Source organism: Phacochoerus africanus, chromosome 7 (assembly GCF_016906955.1).
Source record: "Phacochoerus africanus isolate WHEZ1 chromosome 7, ROS_Pafr_v1, whole genome shotgun sequence".
In the NCBI taxonomy this organism is placed as follows: Eukaryota; Metazoa; Chordata; class Mammalia; order Artiodactyla; family Suidae; genus Phacochoerus; species Phacochoerus africanus.
The window spans coordinates 37,191,079-37,212,843 of NC_062550.1; the positions used below are offsets into that span (position 1 = coordinate 37,191,079).

General features: G+C 38.7%; 1 protein-coding gene across 5 annotated transcripts in view; it reads left to right on the plus strand.

The window, feature by feature from the left end:
• The first annotated feature begins 478 nt into the window (after nucleotides 1-478).
• Nucleotides 479-21,765, plus strand: part of CPSF6 (cleavage and polyadenylation specific factor 6) — a 35,453-nt gene continuing 14,166 nt past the window's right edge. For 3 of the 5 annotated variants that reach the window (XM_047787171.1, XM_047787170.1, XM_047787172.1), the window contains exons 1-9: nucleotides 479-632; nucleotides 9,105-9,314; nucleotides 10,969-11,072; nucleotides 14,851-14,996; nucleotides 15,902-16,075; nucleotides 16,205-16,315; nucleotides 16,780-17,284; nucleotides 20,308-20,423; nucleotides 21,334-21,487. In XM_047787171.1, the coding sequence (XP_047643127.1) occupies nucleotides 573-632; nucleotides 9,105-9,314; nucleotides 10,969-11,072; nucleotides 14,851-14,996; nucleotides 15,902-16,075; nucleotides 16,205-16,315; nucleotides 16,780-17,284; nucleotides 20,308-20,423; nucleotides 21,334-21,487 (1,580 nt within the window). In that variant the 5' untranslated portion in view covers nucleotides 479-572. The remainder of the gene's footprint in view (nucleotides 633-9,104; nucleotides 9,315-10,968; nucleotides 11,073-14,850; nucleotides 14,997-15,901; nucleotides 16,076-16,204; nucleotides 16,316-16,779; nucleotides 17,285-20,307; nucleotides 20,424-21,333; nucleotides 21,488-21,765) is intronic. The other 2 variants (XM_047787173.1, XM_047787174.1) reach the window with 1 other exon arrangement.

The window sequence follows — 21,765 nt, forward strand, 5'->3', positions numbered from 1 at the left end:
AACAGCACGCAAATAACCTAAGTAGCATGCAAATAACTCAAGATAACCTTCTAGGGTACCTAGTTTTTACAAGGCAACCCTATCTCTGTAGCCCTCTGAAGATACAGGGGTAAGACACTGCTCTCTTCCCAAGGCGCTCACAGAAAGCGGGGTTACACTTTGTATTTCATCTTGGACCTAAAACTTCCACCTCTCTAAAAACCCTGGCTGTGAGAAATGTAAGAAAAGCCTACAAATGCAAATATTACCAAACGTTTGAGAGTGCCAGAGCTCGGAGACAACAGTCTCTGGAAACAAGTGGGACCACCCCCTGCCCCGCCCCCCCCCCCCCCCCCGAGCCTAACCCAGACACACAAAAGAAACCGCCGGTGCACTGGGAGCTGCAGATTCTGCTCTCGGCGGGCCGAGCCGGCGGGGGCTGAGGAGCCCGGCGCCCCCGGCCGCCCCCGCCTCGGCCCTTGGGCCTCGGAAGTGACGCAGCGCGCCCCGCCCCCGCCGCTAGATCCGCTGCTGCTGCCGCGGCTGGCGGACCTGCAGGAGGCGGCGGCGGCGGCGGCCGAGGCCGAGGGAAGATGGCGGACGGTGTGGACCACATAGACATTTACGCGGATGTGGGCGAAGAGTTCAACCAGGTACGTGAGGGCCCGGGCTCACGCCGCCGAGTTGGGCGGCGCTACGGCCGGGAAGAGGACTCGGGGCCCGCCGCGGGCCGCGAGCCGGCGTGGCTGCAGACCGTGCGCCCTTGGCGCCTGTGGGCCGCGCCGCCCGACCCCGGCGCGGCGCCCCCCTTGCCCGTCGTTCTACCGCGTCGTTTCGCGGGCCGCGGGCGCGGCGACCTGCCACGGGGCTCCGAGCGCGGACGCCGGCCGCCGTGCAGCCACCGCCTGCCCCTCCCGCGCCTCCGCCTCGCTCTCCATTGTTGGCGGCGGCCGGCGGGCGCTTCCCGCCGCGCTAGGCCCGGGCGGTAGGGCGGCGTGTGCGCGGCGGGGAGAACGGCGGCCCCGGCGCCCCCTCCCCCGCCGCCGGGGCGAGGAGGAAGCCCGGCGGGGCGCGCGCCGGCCGCCGCCTCGCCCCCAGCCCTGCCGCTCGGACTCCGATTCCTCCAATCGCTCCATTTTGTCTGCCTTTCGGTGCACGGTCGCCTCATGGAAGGCCGCGTACACGGCCCTTTGTATCCCGCGCGCCCTGCTTCCTGGGCTCTCCTGCTCGCGTTTGCGACAGGTTTCGGCGTGGCGCCTTCCTCCTCCTCTCCTCACTCTTTAGGAAGGAGGCTAAGGTGCGGGCACGTTTGCAACAAGTCCTTAGACTTTGGGATCGTGTGTGAAAGTCGGTGGCGCTGGCCCTGCCTCGGTGGTCGAGGGCTTGCGGTGCCTTTGAGGCCCAGCCGCTCTTGGCCTTTGTGATGAAAATATCAGTTAGATCGGTGGCTTGGGCCAAAAGGAATACTTGGAAGCGCGATGGTTGGATGGAATAAAAAAAAAAAGTAGCTCACCTAGAGATCAGAGTTGTGATTAAAGAATTTCACACGCATTTCATATGGTATAGTTTTAAAATAAAGGTTGTAGCAATGAACCGATTTCCAAAAGCAAAATGTTTACTGTCCTCCGAGGAGTTAAGAGAGGCCAGAGAAAGTGAGAATGCAAGGTTTTTCTTGTATCGCAGGCCGCAGTTGCCTAGAAGGACTAGCCGCGGGAGCTGTGATGTCTGATGTTGAGCATCCTTGCAAAAGGTTGTTACTAGAGTAGTGACGTTTAAGCTGTAAACCTACTGTTCACATTTTTACTGCCTTTTATGTAGCAACACATTTTAAAAAAATCAAATCGTGCCCGACTGCAGTGCACGTAAAGGCTTTATTTTTTTTTATATTTTCCAAGTCCTTATGAGAAGCTCAGTAAAATTCTACTGGTTAATGTGTTTTTGTGGGTTTCGAAAAAACCCTCTCCATTAAGACTCTTATTTGTGACGCAAGATTTTTTTTTTTTAAATAGAGAAAGCTGGAAATCCTTGCAGGTCTTTTTTTGAAGATTGATTGTATCCCTGTTTTAAATATTAGGAAAAAAATTCAGTTAGCTTTAATGTTTCCTATTCCGTTTATATATTTAAATGTAACCCGTTGTAATCAAACGTGAAGTTTGAAAATGTCTTCTTTTTATTGTGTTTATATTTTGGATATGTGATTCCTGAGATGTGTCAATGACATTTTAGAAAATTACCTTGAGTGCTACATGGTCAGATTCTAAGCTTTTTTAAGGTCTGTAGACAAAGACTTCTAGGAAATTTCCTCTCCTTTTATTAAATGAGTATAACATTCCATAGAAAGAGGTCCATATCTGCAAGTAAAGGAACAATTAAGTGTTCAACAGTCTTCATTAGCTTTCTTACAAGAAAATTTACTGTTTTTCTCCCCATGTTAAAAGAAGAATTGCGCTACACTTTTAGAAGTTGAGCTTTCTTCAGAACCTTTCAATGAAACATTTTTTAAGCTTTGGCATACTTAATTTGGGATGGACATTTCTCTAATCTGTATAGCTGGATGGAGTGATACTTGCTTATCCCTGTGCAGTAACTAGTGCTGACTGAGCAGGAGGTAAGAAGAGATTAAAATTTTGCGGCACCAATGAGGAACTGCTTTATAGGGTTCTTGTAAAAATGTAACTTTTTGTTGACTTGTTCCTATAGCATTATGTTTCTCACATAGTTGTATGATTTTACCAATAAAATCTTTGTACTTTTGAATAGGTTAATGGAATTAAATAGAGGCTTTGTTGTTGTTACTGTGCATTGATTGGCCTTTGCAATCTACTGCTTGCTGTGGTAGTTCCTGGTTGAAATATGGCCACAAAAAGATGGTTGGTTGTTCTCAAGGTTTGTCCTTCATTTAAAAAAATGTAGGTATCATTGAAATATTTTTCTGAAATCTTGTCGGAATTAGAAGCAACTACAAAATTACTGTTGATTGATTTAATTCACTTTCTAATTAGCTGACAACCTTACTTCTACTGGTTGCTCTAGTAAAGTGACTCTTATTTTGTTGTAGTCAAGGAAAATGTTTTGCTAAATATAATGGGTCATGGCTTATTTTGACTTGTAAACTACTGTAAACATTTAAAAACAACCTTTAATTAAACTGTATTCTCTTAAATTCTTTGTAGTTTATGTATCTTCCATTTTCTTCTGTTTTAAATGGCCATACTTTTATGATCCTTTTTTCCATGTGTGTATTTTGGTAAAGCGCATTATAAACCTGTTCCAAAAAGTGTAAGACATTACATTTTTTGTCTTAGAAGAAACTTTAATTTGGGGATGGTGTGAGAATAAGTTAGTGAAAGTATAGTGTAGTTCCTTTCTTCACCAGATGAATTAAGAATGGAGAATGAAATTGGAGGAGAGAAGGCACAAGGGACTCCGCTATTCTTTATAGATGCTCTTTAGTTCTTTAAATTGAAGGTCTTTGGATGTAACCAAATCGAGAACAGTTGCCCCAGTGGAAAAAGGATTTGAAGTACTTGCAAACCTCCGCATTACTTGAATTCACTTTGAACTGAGATTTGTACTCAAATGTAGTAGTTACTAGCCTAATATTTAATATTTATAGACTTTTATTTTCACCAAAACAAGATAAAAAAATTTAAACCATATTGTTCTGTATACATTTCTTGAGTATTTGTTATATGCCCATCAGGAGGGATATAAATTTTGGGTAGTCTCCCCTTGGATTATACTGTAGTGGGGTTGAGAGACACCTACCTAATTATAACACCCTGACAGGTGATGTATTATAAAAACCACTCCTTTATGTGTATCTTTATCTGTAGAATGTTTGTTGGCAGAGGAGAGCAAAGTTGAATTCTGTGAACATCAGGAAAGCTTATGCTGGGTGCATTGATGTAGTGTTATTTTGCTTGTTTGGAGAGCCAAAGGTCCTAGTTAGGATTCAGTTATTGATGTACTTGGTGGTAGGTGACTGATAGCAGTGCTCACTTAGTAATTTGAGCATTCAACTTTAAAGTGATTTAAAATGAAAATGTATAAACGTAGAAAAAATTTATTTCGAAGTTATGGACTTAGACATCCTTATAAATCAGCTTGCCTTTATTTTTTAATTTTTAATTGCTTTTATTTTTTTGCCTTTATATTTATAATGTTTCTATTCTAGTCAATGCCTAGCTCATTTTGGAAAATTAGTTTATCAGACAAATCTCAGTGGAATCTTAGTTCTAATAAATTTATGTTGAATAGCGTACTCTCTGAGATAAGGCTTGTAAGGTGGAAATTGAGGTAGGTAGAAGTTCAAAAACTTGGGTAGAAATGTTTAGGGGAGCTAGAGCTCTCCTTACTCAATTTTATTATTTATGAGTAGTTCATTCAGTTTTCCACTTTGTGGTTTTATGTGGTATATTTTTAGTACCAAGTTGGCTTCCTTATCATTAGTTGAACTCTTTATAGGGATTACAAACTAATTTTAATATCTACTTGGAACATAGACAAAGTGAGAAATGAAATATTTTTTAAAAAGCCAAATGCATATTAGACAAACTACTATTGGATTTTGCATGCTAGTGTATTTTTCTTCCATGGTATAGAATACATTCTGTAAATGCCAAATATAACCTATCCCCTGCTTTTATTTCTCTAAATGGAAATGACAATTGCATTTCTTTCTTTTTTTCTTTTTACTTTTTTTCTCCTTCCCCAAATGGAGGAGCTTTGAAACAAGCGGCCTTTGCTGGGCCATTACTGGTAGTATCAGACGTTGCGGAAGTGGTATTAATACAATTTTAGGACCACCAAAAGCAGTGGTGGCTGGACCTGTCAGGGAGAATGGTGCTTATAATCCGCTGGAGCACAAAGTCATTCCAATAATGGTATACAGTGTATCTGTAAATTAAAATTTTATGGGAGGTGATTAGGGGAAATATGTTTAAAAATAACTCTTTGGAGGGAGAGGGTGGTAATAACGGAAAAATGTTGAGAAACATTGCTTTTAAAAGGAGCTAATTGAATTTAGGTTAGTTTACTATCCATCTTAAGTGTTTTCTCTGACTTGGCAACAGCTGCTTACATATCTCCAACATAATCTTGAAAGGAGGAGTTCCCATCGTGGTACAGCAGAAAAGAATCCGGCTAGGAACCGTGAGGTTGCCGGTTCAATCTCCGGCCTTGCTCAGTGTATTAGGGATCCGGCATTGCTGTGAGCTGTGGTGTGAATTGCAGACGCGGCTGGGATCCTGAGTTGCTGTGACTGTGGTGTAGGCCAGCAGCTGTAGCCCCGATTCAACCCCTAGCCTGGGAACCTCCATATTCCGCAGGTGTGGCCCTAAAAACAAAACAAAACAAAACTTGAAAGGATACTTTGCCTTTAAAATGATTGTAGTGATTACAATGCAGGGAATGAAAAAACAACTTAGTGAATTTTTTTCTTAAACCTTAAGAGCTATTGCCTACTTGAAGTCATGCAGCTCTATCGGTGATTGGATGCTATGAAAAGTAGACAGTTACAATCGGGCAGTATTTGGTATCTAAAATAAATAGAAGGGTAATTTTTTTTATTTCAAATGCCATTAAAATTTTCTAGGAGTTCCCATTGTGGCTCAGTGGTTAATGAACTTGACTAGCATCCATAAGGACTTGGGTTCGATCCCTGGCCTCGCTCGGTGGGTTAAAGATCTAGCGTTGCAGTGAGCTGTGGTGTAGGTTGCAGACGCACTTGGATCCTGCATTGCTGTGGCCGTGGCGTAGGCCAGCGGCTACAGCTCCGATTGGACCCCTAGTCTGGGAACCTCCATATGCCACGGGTGCAGCTCTAAAAAAAGACCAAAAAAGAAAACTTCCTAAAGATAATAATTGAATAAAAACTGCATAGTAGAACTTGACAATGTTGGCCATTTTTCTTTGACAAAGTTTGTTCAGTAGACTTTGATAGCTCACTTTCTTTATGTATAACCTGCGATACACGTTTTACATGTTTTTCTCCTTTTAGAGTGGGAATAGAAAATAGAATGTGTTCTGTGTATATATATATTTTTTCAAATAGAGGAAAAAATATAAATATATATATTTTTTAATCTGGAGAATGGATGTGATATGCCAAAGCTGAAAAGGAAGATTACTGATCATGCAGAAGTGTATGTGTTTTATATTGCATTTTAGTAATGGCAGCAAATGTATTGAGATTCATTAATATTTTTCCACCAAGTCCAAATGCATATCCCTGGGGCTAGAAGTATAGGCTGTGACCTTGGAACAGAGCTAAGCTAAATAGTCCACACGGGGATCAAACCCCAGGACCATGGTCTCAATTAGCATCGTACTTCAACCAATTGGAAGCAGTCTACCAACTACCAGACAAAAAGGCTGATCCTAAATATTGGTAGTATCATATCAACATGGAAAATTGGTTATTGTCAAATTTTCATGGACAGACAAAAATAGTAAGTGATTGTGAGTCACCAAGTTAGTGTAGCTGCAATTATGCTTATAAGTTATTGTCTACTTAAGTAAACATTTTTGTAGATTTATAGCTAATGACAAATCAAACAATATGTTACTTATTTCATGACAGTGTAAATCTAAATACTTTTACTTCAGTGCTGCTATTACTAACCCTTGCGTTTTCTTTTCCTCTCCCTCAGATGGTATATTTTGGTGGTAGTTTCTGCTGAGGAGGATGGAAACACAACTCCTTTTGACTAATAGTAATAATAATTCTACTTAGGAGTTCTAGTTGTGGCTCAGCGGTAATGAATCCGACTAGTGTCTATGAGGATGTGGGTTCGATCCCTGGCCTTGCTTAGTGGGTTAAGGATCTGGCATCACCATGAGCTGTGGTGTAGGTTGCAGATGTGGCTCCGATCCCACGTTGCTGTGGCTGTGGTGTAGGCCGGCAGCTACAGCTTCCATTTGACCCCATAGCCTGGGAACTTCCATGTGCCACAAGTGTGGCCCAAAAAAGACAAAAAAAGAATTTCTACTTAATGTACAGAACTGGATTGGAAAAGAGATTAAAGTGCCTACTACCCCTTGTGGGAAGCTTTTTATTATCTTAAGTTTGTAGAACCACTGCTACAGCCATGCCAACCTACACTGAAACTTCATAACAAAGCTCATCCTCCTTTTTTCTAATTTTTATTGTCATTGCAATTTGATCATGTTACTTTGTTTAAAAAAACCTCAGTTATGAAAGCTTATTTTGGTACTGTACAAACAAAATAAAGTTATGGCATTATTCACTGATTTGTAGTCTTAATTTCTGCCTGTTGCTAAAGATGCCTTTGTTCTCTGACTTAAGTGGAAATCTTGTTCCTTATTAAATAAGTTACAGTCATTCAGCCTAATAACCATATTGTTATGTAGAGATTCTGTTTCATCATTACTAAATTGGATAAGTCCGTTATGCAGAAGATTACCTGAAGATGACTATAAGTTTCAGGTCCCTTTGCTTGTGTGTGTAAGTGGTATTTCCCCTTCTAGATTTTTTTATTTTTCTCTTTCTCTCTTTTTTAAAAAATCTTATTTTGGTTCCTTTCTGAATAACAATAGCTATGTTCCCTTGCGGCCTATAATAACAATATTTTCGTGGTCTGTACAGTCATATTAAATGCCTTCTCTGTTGGAGTTCTCGTTGTGGTGCAATGGAAACGAATCCAACTAGGATCCATGAGGTTGCAGGTTCAATCCCTGGCCTTGCTCAGTGGTTAAGGATCTGGTGTTTCCGTGAGCTGTGGTATAGGTTGCACACTCACTTTGGAGCCTGCGTTGCTGTGGCTGTGGCATAGGCCAGCGGCTACAGCTCCAATTAGACCCCTAGCCTGGGACCCTCCATATGCCATGGGTGCAGCCCTGAAAGGCCACAGAAAAAAAAAACCATGTCATTCTTTATCCATATAATAGTTCCTAAAATTATCAGCTTCTCCTTGTGTTCCATTTGTATTAATCCTTAGTGAGTTATATTAATGGAGAAGATATGGAGTTATGTCTGAATTCTTTAAGTTTGTTGTTTTTTAAGTGTAGTTAGTTGCTTTCTCTTTCCTTTTTATCTCAAATATTCTACCTCATAGGAATAAAATAATTCACATTGATGTAGGTACTTAGTGATGGAAGGGGAGCAAAAGTAGTGCTTTTCCTCTGATACTGGCCAGTCAAGCCTCTTGCCAAGTAAGGATTGCCAAAGGCAATTTAAATTGTGTTCAGTGTTATGCCATTACCTTCGTTTCATTTTTCTTGTGCTTATTTACAGATTGAACCCTCCTTTTCCATTTTCCTCCTACTCACATAATTTGTTGCTTTTTCATTTTCCTTTTATTGATTGTTATTTAATCATGTAAGTGGCATCTACTAGCACTGCTTTAATTCTGATGACCCTCAATGGCAAAGCTTTACTATTAGATCCTTGGTCATATCCCTTTTCTTTAGACTATGTAGATATCTCTTGCTAATTATCTATGAAGTCAGGTAAGCATTAGTTCTTTCTTGACTGAGCATAATAAAACTATTAATAGGTACTAACTTGAGTAATTTAACCTGTGCTTTATTGTTTCTCATTCCTTTGTTCATTTGTTGTGACATTGGGGATCATTTACATACCCCCATACGAGACTGTGTCCCTTTCCTATGGCTTAGCTCACTAGCTTTTTCTACAACTAGTAGCTTTCACAGAGTTGGGATGCAAAATCCTGAATACCATAGAAAATGGTAATTGTATTTTTCTGCAGTTAAATATTCAAGATTTGTAATGTCCCTGATTTGTAATGTCAAAATCTTAAGCCCATCTGTATGTGTTGTTACTTTCAGAGTATTTTACTTCCATGGAAAGTCTTATATTATTACTTTCTTTACATATCATTCTGTTCCCAGAGGAAGATTATTTTCTGTATTATAATAAGTATCAGTGGGAAAAATAGGGTTTACTGTATAGAAATTCACTTTATAGGCACTGTTCAAGAATACATCTATGGCATAAAGTAAGAGAAGATTGTACGGAGATCTTTGACCTTTTCCCGTCTTCTGCCAAGTTTTAAAAACAAAACAATTGAATGGATTTACATTCAGATGTTTAGTAGTAGTCTGACTATTGTATAATCTAGAGCATTATTTCTGTATCTCAGGAAGCTGAATATGGTGGGCATGATCAGATAGATTTGTATGATGATGTCATCTCTCCATCTGCAAATAATGGAGATGCCCCAGAAGATCGAGATTACATGGATACTCTACCACCAACTGTTGGTGATGATGTGGGTAAAGGAGCAGCACCAAATGTTGTCTATACATATACTGGAAAGAGAATTGCTTTGTATATTGGGAATCTAACATGGGTAAGTAACCCAACATATGAATTGAAATAATTGGTGATTGGTTTTGAACTGTTCAGTAGTTAATGTTTTTCTCTTTTTATAAAACAAGAATTCGAAGGTACTGAATTGGTTCTGTATGCTTGCTTATGCAAAGAGGAGGGAAATACAAATAGCTTTGAAATATCATAACTTCCAAATCTTCTAGTTCTGAATTTTGTAGTCATTCAACTTGTTTTGGTAAAGATTCCAGTTAAATATATTGTTCAATTATTCAAATCAAGTATTTTTATTTTACTACTCCTACACTTCAGTTTTACAAAGAAAAATACTCACATAAAGCCTCAAAGCAGGATTCAGAAGAGTAGAAGGAGAGAAGTTCCCTGGTGGCTTAGTGGATCAAGGGTCCGGTGTTGTCAGTGCTGTATTGCAGGTTCCAATCCTGGCCCAGGAACTTTCACATGCTGTGGGCAGGCAAGGCTAAAAGAAAGAAAAAGTGAGAGGGAGGAAGGGAGGAGAGAAAGATACAATACAACTCTTGATTTTAAGGGTTTTCATTATCCATATTATAGACATTGATTTTCATTTTCATTCTTAAATTTGAAATCTAATTTATGGAAATGCTGCTGTTCGCATCGTATTTTAATTTGGGTTGTTTATGAGACTAGGATTATCGGTTTGGAATTTCATTAGCTGGATGTTCATTGTTATATGTTATTAACATTAAATCTTAAATATTTACTAATATTTAAGAATTTTTGCATCTCTACTTAGAAATATTTATTACACATACTTGTAAGTTTAAAAATTGTCTAGAACTCAAAACTTGGTACCCTTCCACTTCCTTAATAGCATTTTATTTATTTTTAAATTTTATTTTTGGGCCACGCTGTGACATGCCTGCTAGGGGTCGAACCTGAACTGCAGCATTGACTGAGCCACAGCAGTGACAACACCAGATCCTTAACCTGCTGTGCCACAAGGGAACTCCTGCCTTTTGTTTTTAAATGTTTAAATAAATAAACTAATTTTTGACCCAGTGTCAATTTGAGTCAGTAGCAGTGTAGTTACGAAGAGTGTGATTGCCAAGTAAGACTTTGAATCTTAGCACCTACATATGTTAGTTTTATAACCTTGGACAAGCTCTTTAACCTCTCTGTTGCATCCTGTGTAAAATGGGAATGATATAGAGCTTTTTTTTTTTTTTTAAAGAATTAAACATTTGATAAAGTACATGGTAAGCACTCAATACATGTTAGGATTTTTTTTGTTTCTTTTCATCTTACATTGAAACATAAGATGTAGTTGACTTTCCAAAATAATTTCCTGTAAGGAAAGGAACTGACAAGTTAGATTGGTTTTATTGAAAATTCAAAGTCTTAGCAGTTGAAAGCTGCAAGAGGCCAAAAACTAATTTAGAGTTAAAAAAAAAAAAATATTCTCACTAAGGGTATGTACCTTCTAAATTTCCAAAACTCTTATCAAGGGACGAAATTATGTCCTCAGGTGCTTTTGTGCGGTTTAAACATTGGAGACTGACTGGCAGTAATTATACTCCTTTTGTGCTGAGCATTCATTTTCTTTTGTTTACCCTGAGTTGCCCCTTAAAAACTAAATTGAAACAGTAAAAATTTTGGATATGTTTTTGATGGTTTAACAAGGGGGAAATGTCTTGCAGTGGACAACAGATGAAGATTTAACTGAAGCAGTTCATTCTTTGGGAGTAAATGATATTTTGGAGATAAAATTTTTTGAAAATCGGGCAAATGGCCAGTCAAAGGGGTAAGGATTTTGTTTTAATTTTTTTTTTCTCATGTAAGTTAGTAGTTAGTGATTACAATTTGGGAGTAACTTTCCTTAAAGTTAAGGATGTTTTATTATCTATGTTGGCAATAAGTTCTTGAACAAAGATTCACCCTCATTTCATGTATCCTGTGATCTAGCTCCCTAAAACTAGTGGAGCTGGGAATGTGAACAGATTAGGTCTCTTCTCCATTTTTCCTGCGTTTTCTCCTGGTTAAAATGAGTATTGAAATGACAGATATTATCCCTATAATTAAGGGATGGGGCAAGATGGGCAGCTGGAGAATAACATGGGGTTTGGCCTCATTTTTTTTTACACTATTAAACAAGGTAGGATCATTATAAAATACAGATGTCCAAAAGTAAGAAATTTTTTATTTTCTTATTTAAAGCCATAATCTTACCATCTATAGGCAGTCGTCAATCACTCTTGACATTTTAGTGAATATACTTTCAGGTTTTTTCTTTGTGCTTAATGTTTTTATTGCCCAAAAAACCCCAATAGGATTACAATTCACATGTTTTATAATGTGGTTGATACACACAGTAAAACAAATATTTAACGATAAATATCTTCTTTAATGTATTGTTCTTTCCATCATATCTTGTATGCTGCTGTAATTTATTTTACCATTCTTATTTTTGGTTATTTGGGTTTCCAGTTTTTGCTTATTACAGATATGTAGCAGGCATCATTTTATATAAATCTAGGTACAGATTTGGGTTTTTTTAAAAAGACAGTTTGCTAGATGGAGAGATAAAGTAAAAATATGCTTAATGTGCTTATTTTATATTGCTTAATGTACTCGTTTATAATAACCAGGAATATTTTCAAAATATGTGCAGTTTGACTGCTTCTCATTAACTTCACTTCTTCTACCTCATCCAAGTCACTATTATCTCTTACTCGAACTTCTATAATAGTGTCCTACCTGCTTTCACTCTTAATCCCCTACAGTTTATATATATTAAACATAGTAGAAGTTGGGGAAAAAGTGACGTCCAATCTGTCTGCTCAGTCTTCTAATAGTTGCCTGTTTTATTCAGAGTAAAACCGAGAATCTTTACTGTGGCCTATGAGGCACTGTGTGATCTGTTTCCCTGCCACATCTCTGATCTTATCTATCTCCTGCTACGCTTTACCCTTCGGGATGCTGCCTCAGCCTCTGAGTCTCTGCTGTTCCTCAGACACATTCCTACCTAGGACCTTTATACCAGCTGCTTGGTTTTGGTTTACTTTCCCTCAAAATATCCACATTTGGGATCTTTCACATCATTCCGGATTCTGCTTAAGCATTCCCTTCCCTGACCACCGTGTGTAAAAATAGGACCTTTCGCTCCTGTCAACTCTATTTGCTTTTTTTGCTCTTGTAGTGTGTATTATACTCATGTATTGTCTGGTCTCCTACTAGATTAGATTGTAAACTCCATGAGAACTTTGTTTACTGTTGTAACCTCAGAATGTTACTGTTGTAACAGTAACTTTGTTATTGTTGTAACCCCAGAATGGTGCCTGGCATAAAAAGGAGGTGGTGCTCAGTAAATATTTGTTAAATTGATGAGTTAAGTTTTTAAATGTTGTGACCCAAAATAATCTTGAGTCAAATAGCAGGCTTTGTTTACCAGAATAAAGGATCTAATCCATTTTGAATACTAGGGAAAGCTTGAGAAAAGACTCCTAAGAGTCCTTCTGGAATAATTTAGAAGATCCTACAACTGTATAAATTGATACTTGTTTGGTTTTTTCCCTATTTTTAAATTCATTTTTCCTATTGAGATATAATTCATATACTCTAAAATTCATCCTTTTAAAATGTTGAAATCAATAGTTTTTGTTTGTTAGTAAAGTTATATAACATTACTGCTATCTAATTCCAGAATATTTAATCACTCCCAAAAGAAATGTAGTACCCATTATCAATCTGTCTGTGGATTTGCCTATTCTGAAATTGTATCATAAAGCATATGGTCCCATGTGACTAGCTTCTTACACTTAGCCTGATATTTTCAAGGTTCATCCATGTTGTAACATGTGTCAGTACTCAGTTTCTTTTTATAGCTAAATAATATTCCAGTATATGAATACACCACTTTTTAAAAATTCCATCCATCATTTAGTGGACATTTGGATTGTTTCCATTTTTTGCTATTACCAGTAAAGCCCCAGTGAATATTCATTTACCAGTTTTTGTATCAGCACATATATATATATATATATATATATATATATATATATATATATAAAATAGTAAAATAATATGTATATTTTGTATCAGCATATATATATATATATGTGTGTGTGTGTGTATATATATATATATGCCTATGGAAGTTCCCAGGCTAGGGGTCTAGTCACAGCTATAGCTGCTGGCCTACACCATAGCCACAGCAGTGCAAGATCCGAGCTGCATCTGCAACCTACACCACAGCTCATGGCAACACCAGATCCTTAACCCACTGAGCGAGGCCAGGGATTGAACCTGCATCCTCATGGATACTAGTTGAGTTCGTTTCTGCTGAGCCGCAATGGGAACTCTCAGCACATATTTTCTTTTTTTAAAGAAATAGTTTTCTTTTATCTAAATAGGTTACACCATAATCCTCATATGATTTTGTACTGTTCCAAAACTACCTTTTCACAGAGACAGACAAATCTTTTTTCTTTTTTTTGGCTGCACTTGTAGCATGTGGACATTCCTAGGCCAGAGATTGAACTAGAGCCACAACAGTGACAATGCCAGGTTCTTAATCCAATATGCAAGGGAACTTCCCAAACAAATCTTTGATGAAAGAAAACTTTGTAAACAGTTACAAAAATCTCCATTTTTGCTCTTATGAATAATGACCCTGTGAACATTCATGTACCAATTTGTATGAACATATATTCTCAATTCTGTTAGGTATATATGTATGCCTAGGAGAAGACATATTGGGTTGTATGTTAACTCTATATTTAACTTTGTAATTAACTGTCAGAATGTTTGTCAAATTGACTATACCATTTTACACTTCCCATCAAGCAGAATATGAGGGTTCTAGTTTTCTCCACATCCTTACCAGCACTTGTTAATTGTCTTTTTTTGATTATAGCCATCTTAGTGTGAAATAGTATCATTGTGGTTTTGATTTACATTTCCTTTTTGGCTAACGATACTGAGCATCTTTTCATAGTGACATTATTTATAATAATCAAGTGGAAACAACCCAAATGTCTGTCAATTGATGACTTTTTGTAAAATGTGATATATCCACATAATGAAATATTATTCACCTATGAAAAAAATCAAGCACTGACCATGCTACAGAATGCATAAACCTTGAAAACATTATGCTGAGTTAAAAAGGCCAGTCATAAAGAACCTCTTACTGTATAATTCCATTTATATGAAATGTTAAGAATAGGCAAATACACCGAGACAGAATGTGGAATAGCGGTTTCTTAGAGTCGAGGGATGGGAGTGATAGCTAATGGGTTTGGGGGTTTTTGGAGTGATGAAAATGTTCTAAAGTTGATTGTGGCAATAATTGTAAAACTCTGAATATACCCAAAAAAAACCCCACTGAATTGTATACACTTTGAATGAATAGAATGTTATTTTTAAAGAAAAAGTTAAAGGTAAAAGTGTGAACTTAGGTGGTTTCTAAGAAATATTTTGTTTTCTTAAGTAAAATTAAGTTCAGACCATTTCTTTTTAATAACAGTAATAACAGTTAATCCCTCCTCACTTTCTCCCCACACCGGTTTAAACACTTTTAGGTTTGCCCTTGTTGGTGTTGGATCTGAAGCATCCTCAAAAAAGTTAATGGATCTGTTGCCTAAAAGGGAACTTCATGGTCAGAATCCTGTTGTAACTCCATGCAATAAACAGTTCCTGAGTCAATTTGAAATGCAGTCCAGGAAAAGTAAGCAACCCCTTAGAGGCTTTTATTAAAATTAAAAGATGTGCATTTTAACCAGTCTTGGTAGCAATCTTGGTAGGTGTTATACTGGAGAAATCATCTTTATATTTAGTTCATTAGAGGATCCATTTTATAAAGTCAATGCTTTGAATTTGATTTAAATTACCGATAATGGCGGTGGTCCATGTACTCGAAACCTGCTCCCATTTTTCTCTAGATGTCGCAGACCCAGCATTACAACATTATGCAAGTTCTATAGCCCTGCCATTCTTATCCTGTCATTCCCCTCCTAGAGAAAGGAAGAAACTACATTGTAATCCTTAGATTGAAGGAAAGTTATATGGCTGTGTGTTATGGTGGGGAAGAAACCACTGATAACCAGAAAGTATTCATTGATTTTCTGCTTGGCACCAAGACCTTTCACCACTTGGTAAAGTGACTATAGAAAAGATTTGCTGTTATATGCTTATGAATGTTACGTCTTAAAGAGATAAGATGATCATGTAATTAACAGAAATTCAAGTGGTTGTTTTTCTTTTAATGTTTTAGCACTTAAGACTTCACTGGTGGATGTTACAAAATTTAAATGATCTATACTTACTGAAATTAATTTCTGTTGAAGAATTTTGGTCTTGGCTGCTGCAGAGTATTGGTATTTTGAAAGTAACTCACATTTTCTTATTGCAAATACATTTAAGCCTGCATCTGTTGAGACTTCAGAAGAACTTAAATAGATATGAATGTTTTCCTAAGCGGTACTGCTCATGTAGCTTGGACAGGCCCAAGGCATCTGCAAGTTAATATATAGTGTAAATGAGCTTTGAAATAGAATTGTTTCTAATAGCAGTGGTTACATATCAGAGAACTATTTTAATAAATGCTATTTATGAGTATTTGGATATTTGCAGCTACACAATCAGGACAAATGTCTGGGGAAGGTAAAGCTGGTCCTCCAGGAGGCAGTTCACGTGCAGCATTTCCACAAGGTGGTAGAGGACGGGGCCGTTTTCCAGGGGCTGTTCCTGGTGGGGACAGATTTCCTGGGCCAGCAGGACCAGGAGGGCCACCTCCACCTTTTCCAGGTAAAATTTTTCTTAAATTACCATGAATAAAATGTGTCTACCTAATACCTCTTTTCCTTTTCTCTCTTTTTCAAGTAATGCATTATTAATGTGACTTACTCTCCTTGTTATGCTATTTTTGGAATCCAGGAAATTTGATCAAGCATCTTGTTAAAGGAACTCGGCCTTTGTTCCTGGAAACTAGGATTCCATGGCATATGGGGCACAGCATAGAGGAAATACCCATTTTTGGCCTAAAAGGTCTTTATTTTTCTCCAAACTTGCTTGACTTATATATAGAATATTTACATCCGTCTTATTTTCTTACTTCTTAAAAAATCCTTTCAAGACCATTTTTCCTTGTTTCACTTTCTAGCTTGGCATCAGAGTAGACTATAAGGTGGGTGATTTCACTGTAAGAAGTGTGTGTACACTGAAAGATGGAAACTATCTCTAAGCATTGTAATCTGTTAAAGTTTTTGTTTTAGTAATTTTTCTTAAGCATAAAATGAGCTAGTTAAATGTCTAAGGATATATTTCACCTTTGTAATTGTTAGTGTAGCATTGACCATATGAGTTTTATTTAAAGAGAAAAAGTCTTGGTCTGTGAGTTATGCTTTAAAAGTATAATTTTGGCATGAAGATTAAAATTTCTTATTGAAGTGTTTGTTTTTTTTTTTCTCCCCCCCCCTCTCTCCCTCCCCCCCACCCCTCTATTACTATAGCTGGACAGACTCCACCACGTCCACCCTTAGGTCCTCCAGGGCCACCCGGTCCACCAGGTCCTCCACCTCCTGGTCAGGTTCTGCCTCCTCCTTTAGCTGGGCCTCCTAATCGAGGAGATCGCCCTCCACCACCAGTTCTTTTTCCTGGACAACCATTTGGGCAGCCTCCATTGGGTCCGCTTCCTCCTGGTCCTCCACCTCCAGTTCCAGGCTACGGCCCCCCTCCTGGTCCACCACCTCCGCAACAGGGACCACCTCCACCTCCGGGCCCCTTTCCACCTCGCCCGCCTGGCCCTCTTGGGCCACCCCTTACACTTGCTCCTCCTCCGCATCTTCCTGGACCACCTCCAGGTGCCCCACCGCCAGCTCCACATGTGAACCCGGCTTTCTTTCCTCCACCAACTAACAGCGGCATGCCTACATCAGATAGCCGGGGTCCACCACCAACAGATCCATATGGCCGCCCTCCGCCATATGATAGGGGTGACTATGGGCCTCCCGGAAGGTAAGCTAGTGTGTGTCTACGAAAGCAGACTTGGTATGGAGTTTCTGATGTGGCTCAGCGGGTTAAGAACCCAAAGTAGTGTCCATGAGGATGTGGGTTCAATCCCTGGCCTGGCTCACTGGGTTAAGGATCCAGCCTTGCCACAAGCTGCAGCATAGGTCACAGATATGGCTCAGATTCATTGTGGCTGTTGTGTAGGCAGCAGCTGCAGGTCCAATTCCACTCCTAGCCCGGGAACTTCCATTTGCCACAGGTGAGGCCACAAAAAAAAAAAAAGAGAGAGAAAGAAAAAATGTAGACTAGGTGTGTTGGATCTGCAAAAGATATTTTTCATTCTGTCAGTGAAGTTTTTTAAAAAAAATTATGAGGAGTTCCCGTCGTGGCGCAGTGGTTAACGAATCCGTCTAGCAACCATGAGGTTGCGGGTTCGGTCCCTGCCCTTGCTCAGTGGGTTAACAATCCGGCGTTGCCGTGAGCTGTGGTATAGGTTGCAGACGCGGCTCGGATCCTGCGTTGCTGTGGCTCTGGCGTAGGCCGGTGGCTACAGCTCCAATTCAGCCACTAGCCTGGGAACCTCCATATGCTGCGGGAGCGGCCCAAGAAATAGCAAAAAGACAAAAAGACAAAAAAAATTATGAACTTTCCCCAGATACTTTATTTTCATATTGTTTTCTCTTAGAAGAAACAGTATGATACAGTGAAAAACGGGTACTGAGCGGGGTTGGAAGTAATCCAGTTCTGCCACTTATACAGCCATGTGATTTTAGGGCAAGTTACTTTGTTTCCATCATTTTCTAAGTTAAAAAAGGTGAATAAAGATAATTTAAGTGAGCAAATGAGATCTTTACGCTATTTTTAGGATTTAAAAGTCAATCTCATTTACCACTGATGACACTACTTAGAATGCTCAAGTTTTTTAATTGTTTTAGGAATTAGAATTAGATGGATACTATTTATTATTTCATCCTCATTAGGAGTCCTAAGCAAAATTATTAACTTTAAATTAAAATGGGAACATTAAGTAATTTATAAGCATATTCGGGTAGACAGACAGTTGTGAAATACAGGCTTTGTGGAAATTAAAATGGCAATCCTTCGAGAAAAGCTGCATGAAATCATGGTGGAACTAAGTGATCCTTAAATCCCCTTTCAGAGTAGGTGTTTTCTTTCTTTCTTTATTTGGCCGAACCTGGGACTTGTGGAAGTTCCTGGGCCAGGGATCCAACCCACACCACAGCAGCCACCCTAGCCCCTGCAGTGACAACACTGGATCCTTAACGTACTGCGCCACAAGGGAACTCCTCAAAGTAGTTTTAAAGCTGTGCATATTCAATTCATAATCTGGAGAGCTTTGTTCTTAATCTCTAAGAAGTATTTGAATTTGCCCCCTTCATTTTCTTTTGAGTTTTATCGTTTGTTTTTGAATTCTTTAATTATCCCTATTGAACTACTTTGTATTTCATTTTGTCTGATGATGTCATGCAAGGGTGGATTTGAGCATCTGCCTAATTCCATATAATTGCACAGGGCCAGGAAAATAAATTTGATGTTGTAAACAAAATCTACTGACAGTTGTCTATCCATAGAGGTTGTGTCGTTATGACTACCGAAAAGGCTAGTTTTCTTTTGAAAAGTGATGTAACTATGAGGCTAGCACAACTTTTCTTCTGTTCAGTTTAGTTCCAGTGAGCAACTGCTTATCAAGTGTTCATCCATAGTGTTTAGGTGGCTTGGTTTGACAGTTTAAAACTTGAGTCTGATATGCTTTTTCTGGCATGATAGAATTGCTGCAGTATTAGGTTTTCTAAAAATATACATATTTGTGTGTGTATATAGGTATTATTAAGTAGTTTTTAATTGAAAATTAGAGAAAACTGATTATCTTACATGGGATTTTTTAGGGGATAAGATGGGTATGAGTCACAGAATTTGCTTGAAATTGTACATGGATTTTGAACAACTTGTAAATTAAAATTTGGGGAATAATAATATCTTATAAACATGCCAAAGGTTATATTAGTGATTTCCTCATTTCATTGGAATGAACTACTACTGCTTACCCTAATCCAACATCCTACCAAGTAACTAATAACTAAGATGGCAAAAAGTTTACTTTTGCCTGTACAATATATGTAGTCACCTTGTTTGTTTGTTTGTTTGTTTGTTTGGTCTTTTTAGGGCTGTACCCGCAGCAATATACAGAGGTTCCCAGGCTAGGGGTCGAATCAGAGCTGTAGATGCTGCCCTATGCCACAGCCTCAGCAATTCCAGATCCGAGCTGCATCTGCAACCTACACCACAGCTCACAGCAGTGCCAGATCCTTAACCCACAGAGTGAGGTGAGGGATGGAACCTGCATCCTCATGGATACTAGTCAGATTCGTTTTCGCTGAGCCACGACGAACTCCTGAAGTCCCAATTTTTAAAGTTGTCCAGCAGCTTTAGAAAATCCTGGGATTTTTAGTAATTTTTTTCAACAAAAAAAGTTCTTAGTACTTTTTATTTGCCAGATATTCTTCTAGGGATTCAGTGGCAAACAAGATAGGTCTAAGATCTTGTCCCTCCTGAAATTTTATTAAACACACTTATTATCCTGTTGTAAGTTGGGACCCTGTACGTAGAAGATCTAAGCATAAGTGAAACTGAATTCCCACTCTTGATCGTATAGGACTGTGTTTTTTGCATTCAGCATTTTTTGTTCACATATACAGAGGGGGAGAGAGCGAGACATCAGAACAATTTATATATATTTTTGTATGACTCTGAGCGATAGTATATTGTAGGTATGTAAATACGTCATTTCTGGTCTAAGTTGCTGCTTTTGTTTCAACTGAAAGATAATGGCGTAAGGAAATTTTGCAGAGACTTTCTCTTTGTAGGAAAGCTAGCATATTTGAATCTGAAAAAGTAACTGCTAGCCCTAAGGCACTTGTCAAAAGAAACTGTTTGAATTGTTTCATGATGTTATGGCTGATTTAGAAAATCTTTTGAGTATGATTTAAGGTTTATTTTGATTTTTATAGGGAAATGGATACCGCACGAACGCCATTGAGTGAAGCTGAGTTTGAAGAAATCATGAATAGAAATAGGGCAATCTCAAGCAGTGCTATTTCAAGGGCTGTGTCTGATGCCAGTGCTGGTTTGTATAGTTCTTTCTGTATTAATGACTTGAAAACTTCTTTTATTCTTTTTAGGTCCGCACCTGCAACATGTGTAACTTCCAGGCTAGGGGTCAAATCAGAGCTGCAACTGCCAGCCTGCACGACAGCTTGTGGCAACACCAGATCCTTAACCCTCTAAGCAAGGCCCACAGTTGAGCCCATATCCTCATGGATACTAGTCAGGTTCTTAACCCAGTGAGCCACAATAGGAATTACTTAAAACTCAAGTGCAGTCTTGAAGATGGGTTATCTACATGTGGTAGTAATTATTTTTATTTCCAGATCATTATCTGTACTTTATTTAAAAGGCATTGAAGAATTCAGCAGGTTAAGGACACAGCATTGTCTCTGTGAGGATGCCGGTTTGATCCCTGACCTCATTTAGTGAGTTAAGGGTCCAGCATTGCCATAAGCTGCGGCATGGGTCACAGATGTGACTGTGATCCAGTATTGCTGTGGTGTAGGCCATAGCTGCATCTCTGATTCAGCCTCAGCCCAGGAACTCCATATGCTTCAGATGCAGCCTGGAAAAAGGCATAGGAGGAAGCTTTATGTCACAGTAATGGAAAGGCCCTAATTTTAAATTTTTTAGGTATAGATTTAAATCTTAGCCTGACATTTAATGGTTCAGGGACCTTAAGGCAGCTCATTTATTCTCATGTTTGCTAAGTGATAACTTGTTTCACACAGCTACAATAGTAACAAATTGTATTAATTTCATGTGCATTAAAGCCTTTTCCAAATTTTGAAACACAAAAAAATTTAGATATCTTCTACAGTCTATTTGCAGCGGCATTACTTTTGTAAAATAATTAACCTCGAATAACTGTGTGGTATTTTGAAAATAATTTATTTGACTTCAACCTCTCTCCTTCTGCTTGCTTACAGGTGATTATGGGAGTGCTATTGAGACATTGGTAACTGCAATTTCTTTAATTAAACAGTCCAAAGTATCTGCTGATGATCGTTGCAAAGTACTTATTAGCTCTTTGCAAGATTGCCTTCATGGAATTGAATCCAAGTCTTATGGTTCTGGATCAAGGTAAAACTTTCCTGTCTCATGTCTGTTTAAAACTTCTACTTTCCAAGTAGAAGAAAATGTTGCGCTTGGGCCTTTATAGGCCTTAGATTTTACTTATTACTATTAACTTAGCAGCTAGAGTGATTTTGTTGTTGTTATTTAAGCTCTAAATCAAATGTCAAATGTTTGCTTGCTTAAAACCCTTCAAAGCCTTCCAGTTATTCTTAGAGTAAGACTAAATATTGAAATGCTTTGTGATATAGTCCCTGCCTATCTTTTCAGCCTCATTGTATCCCTCT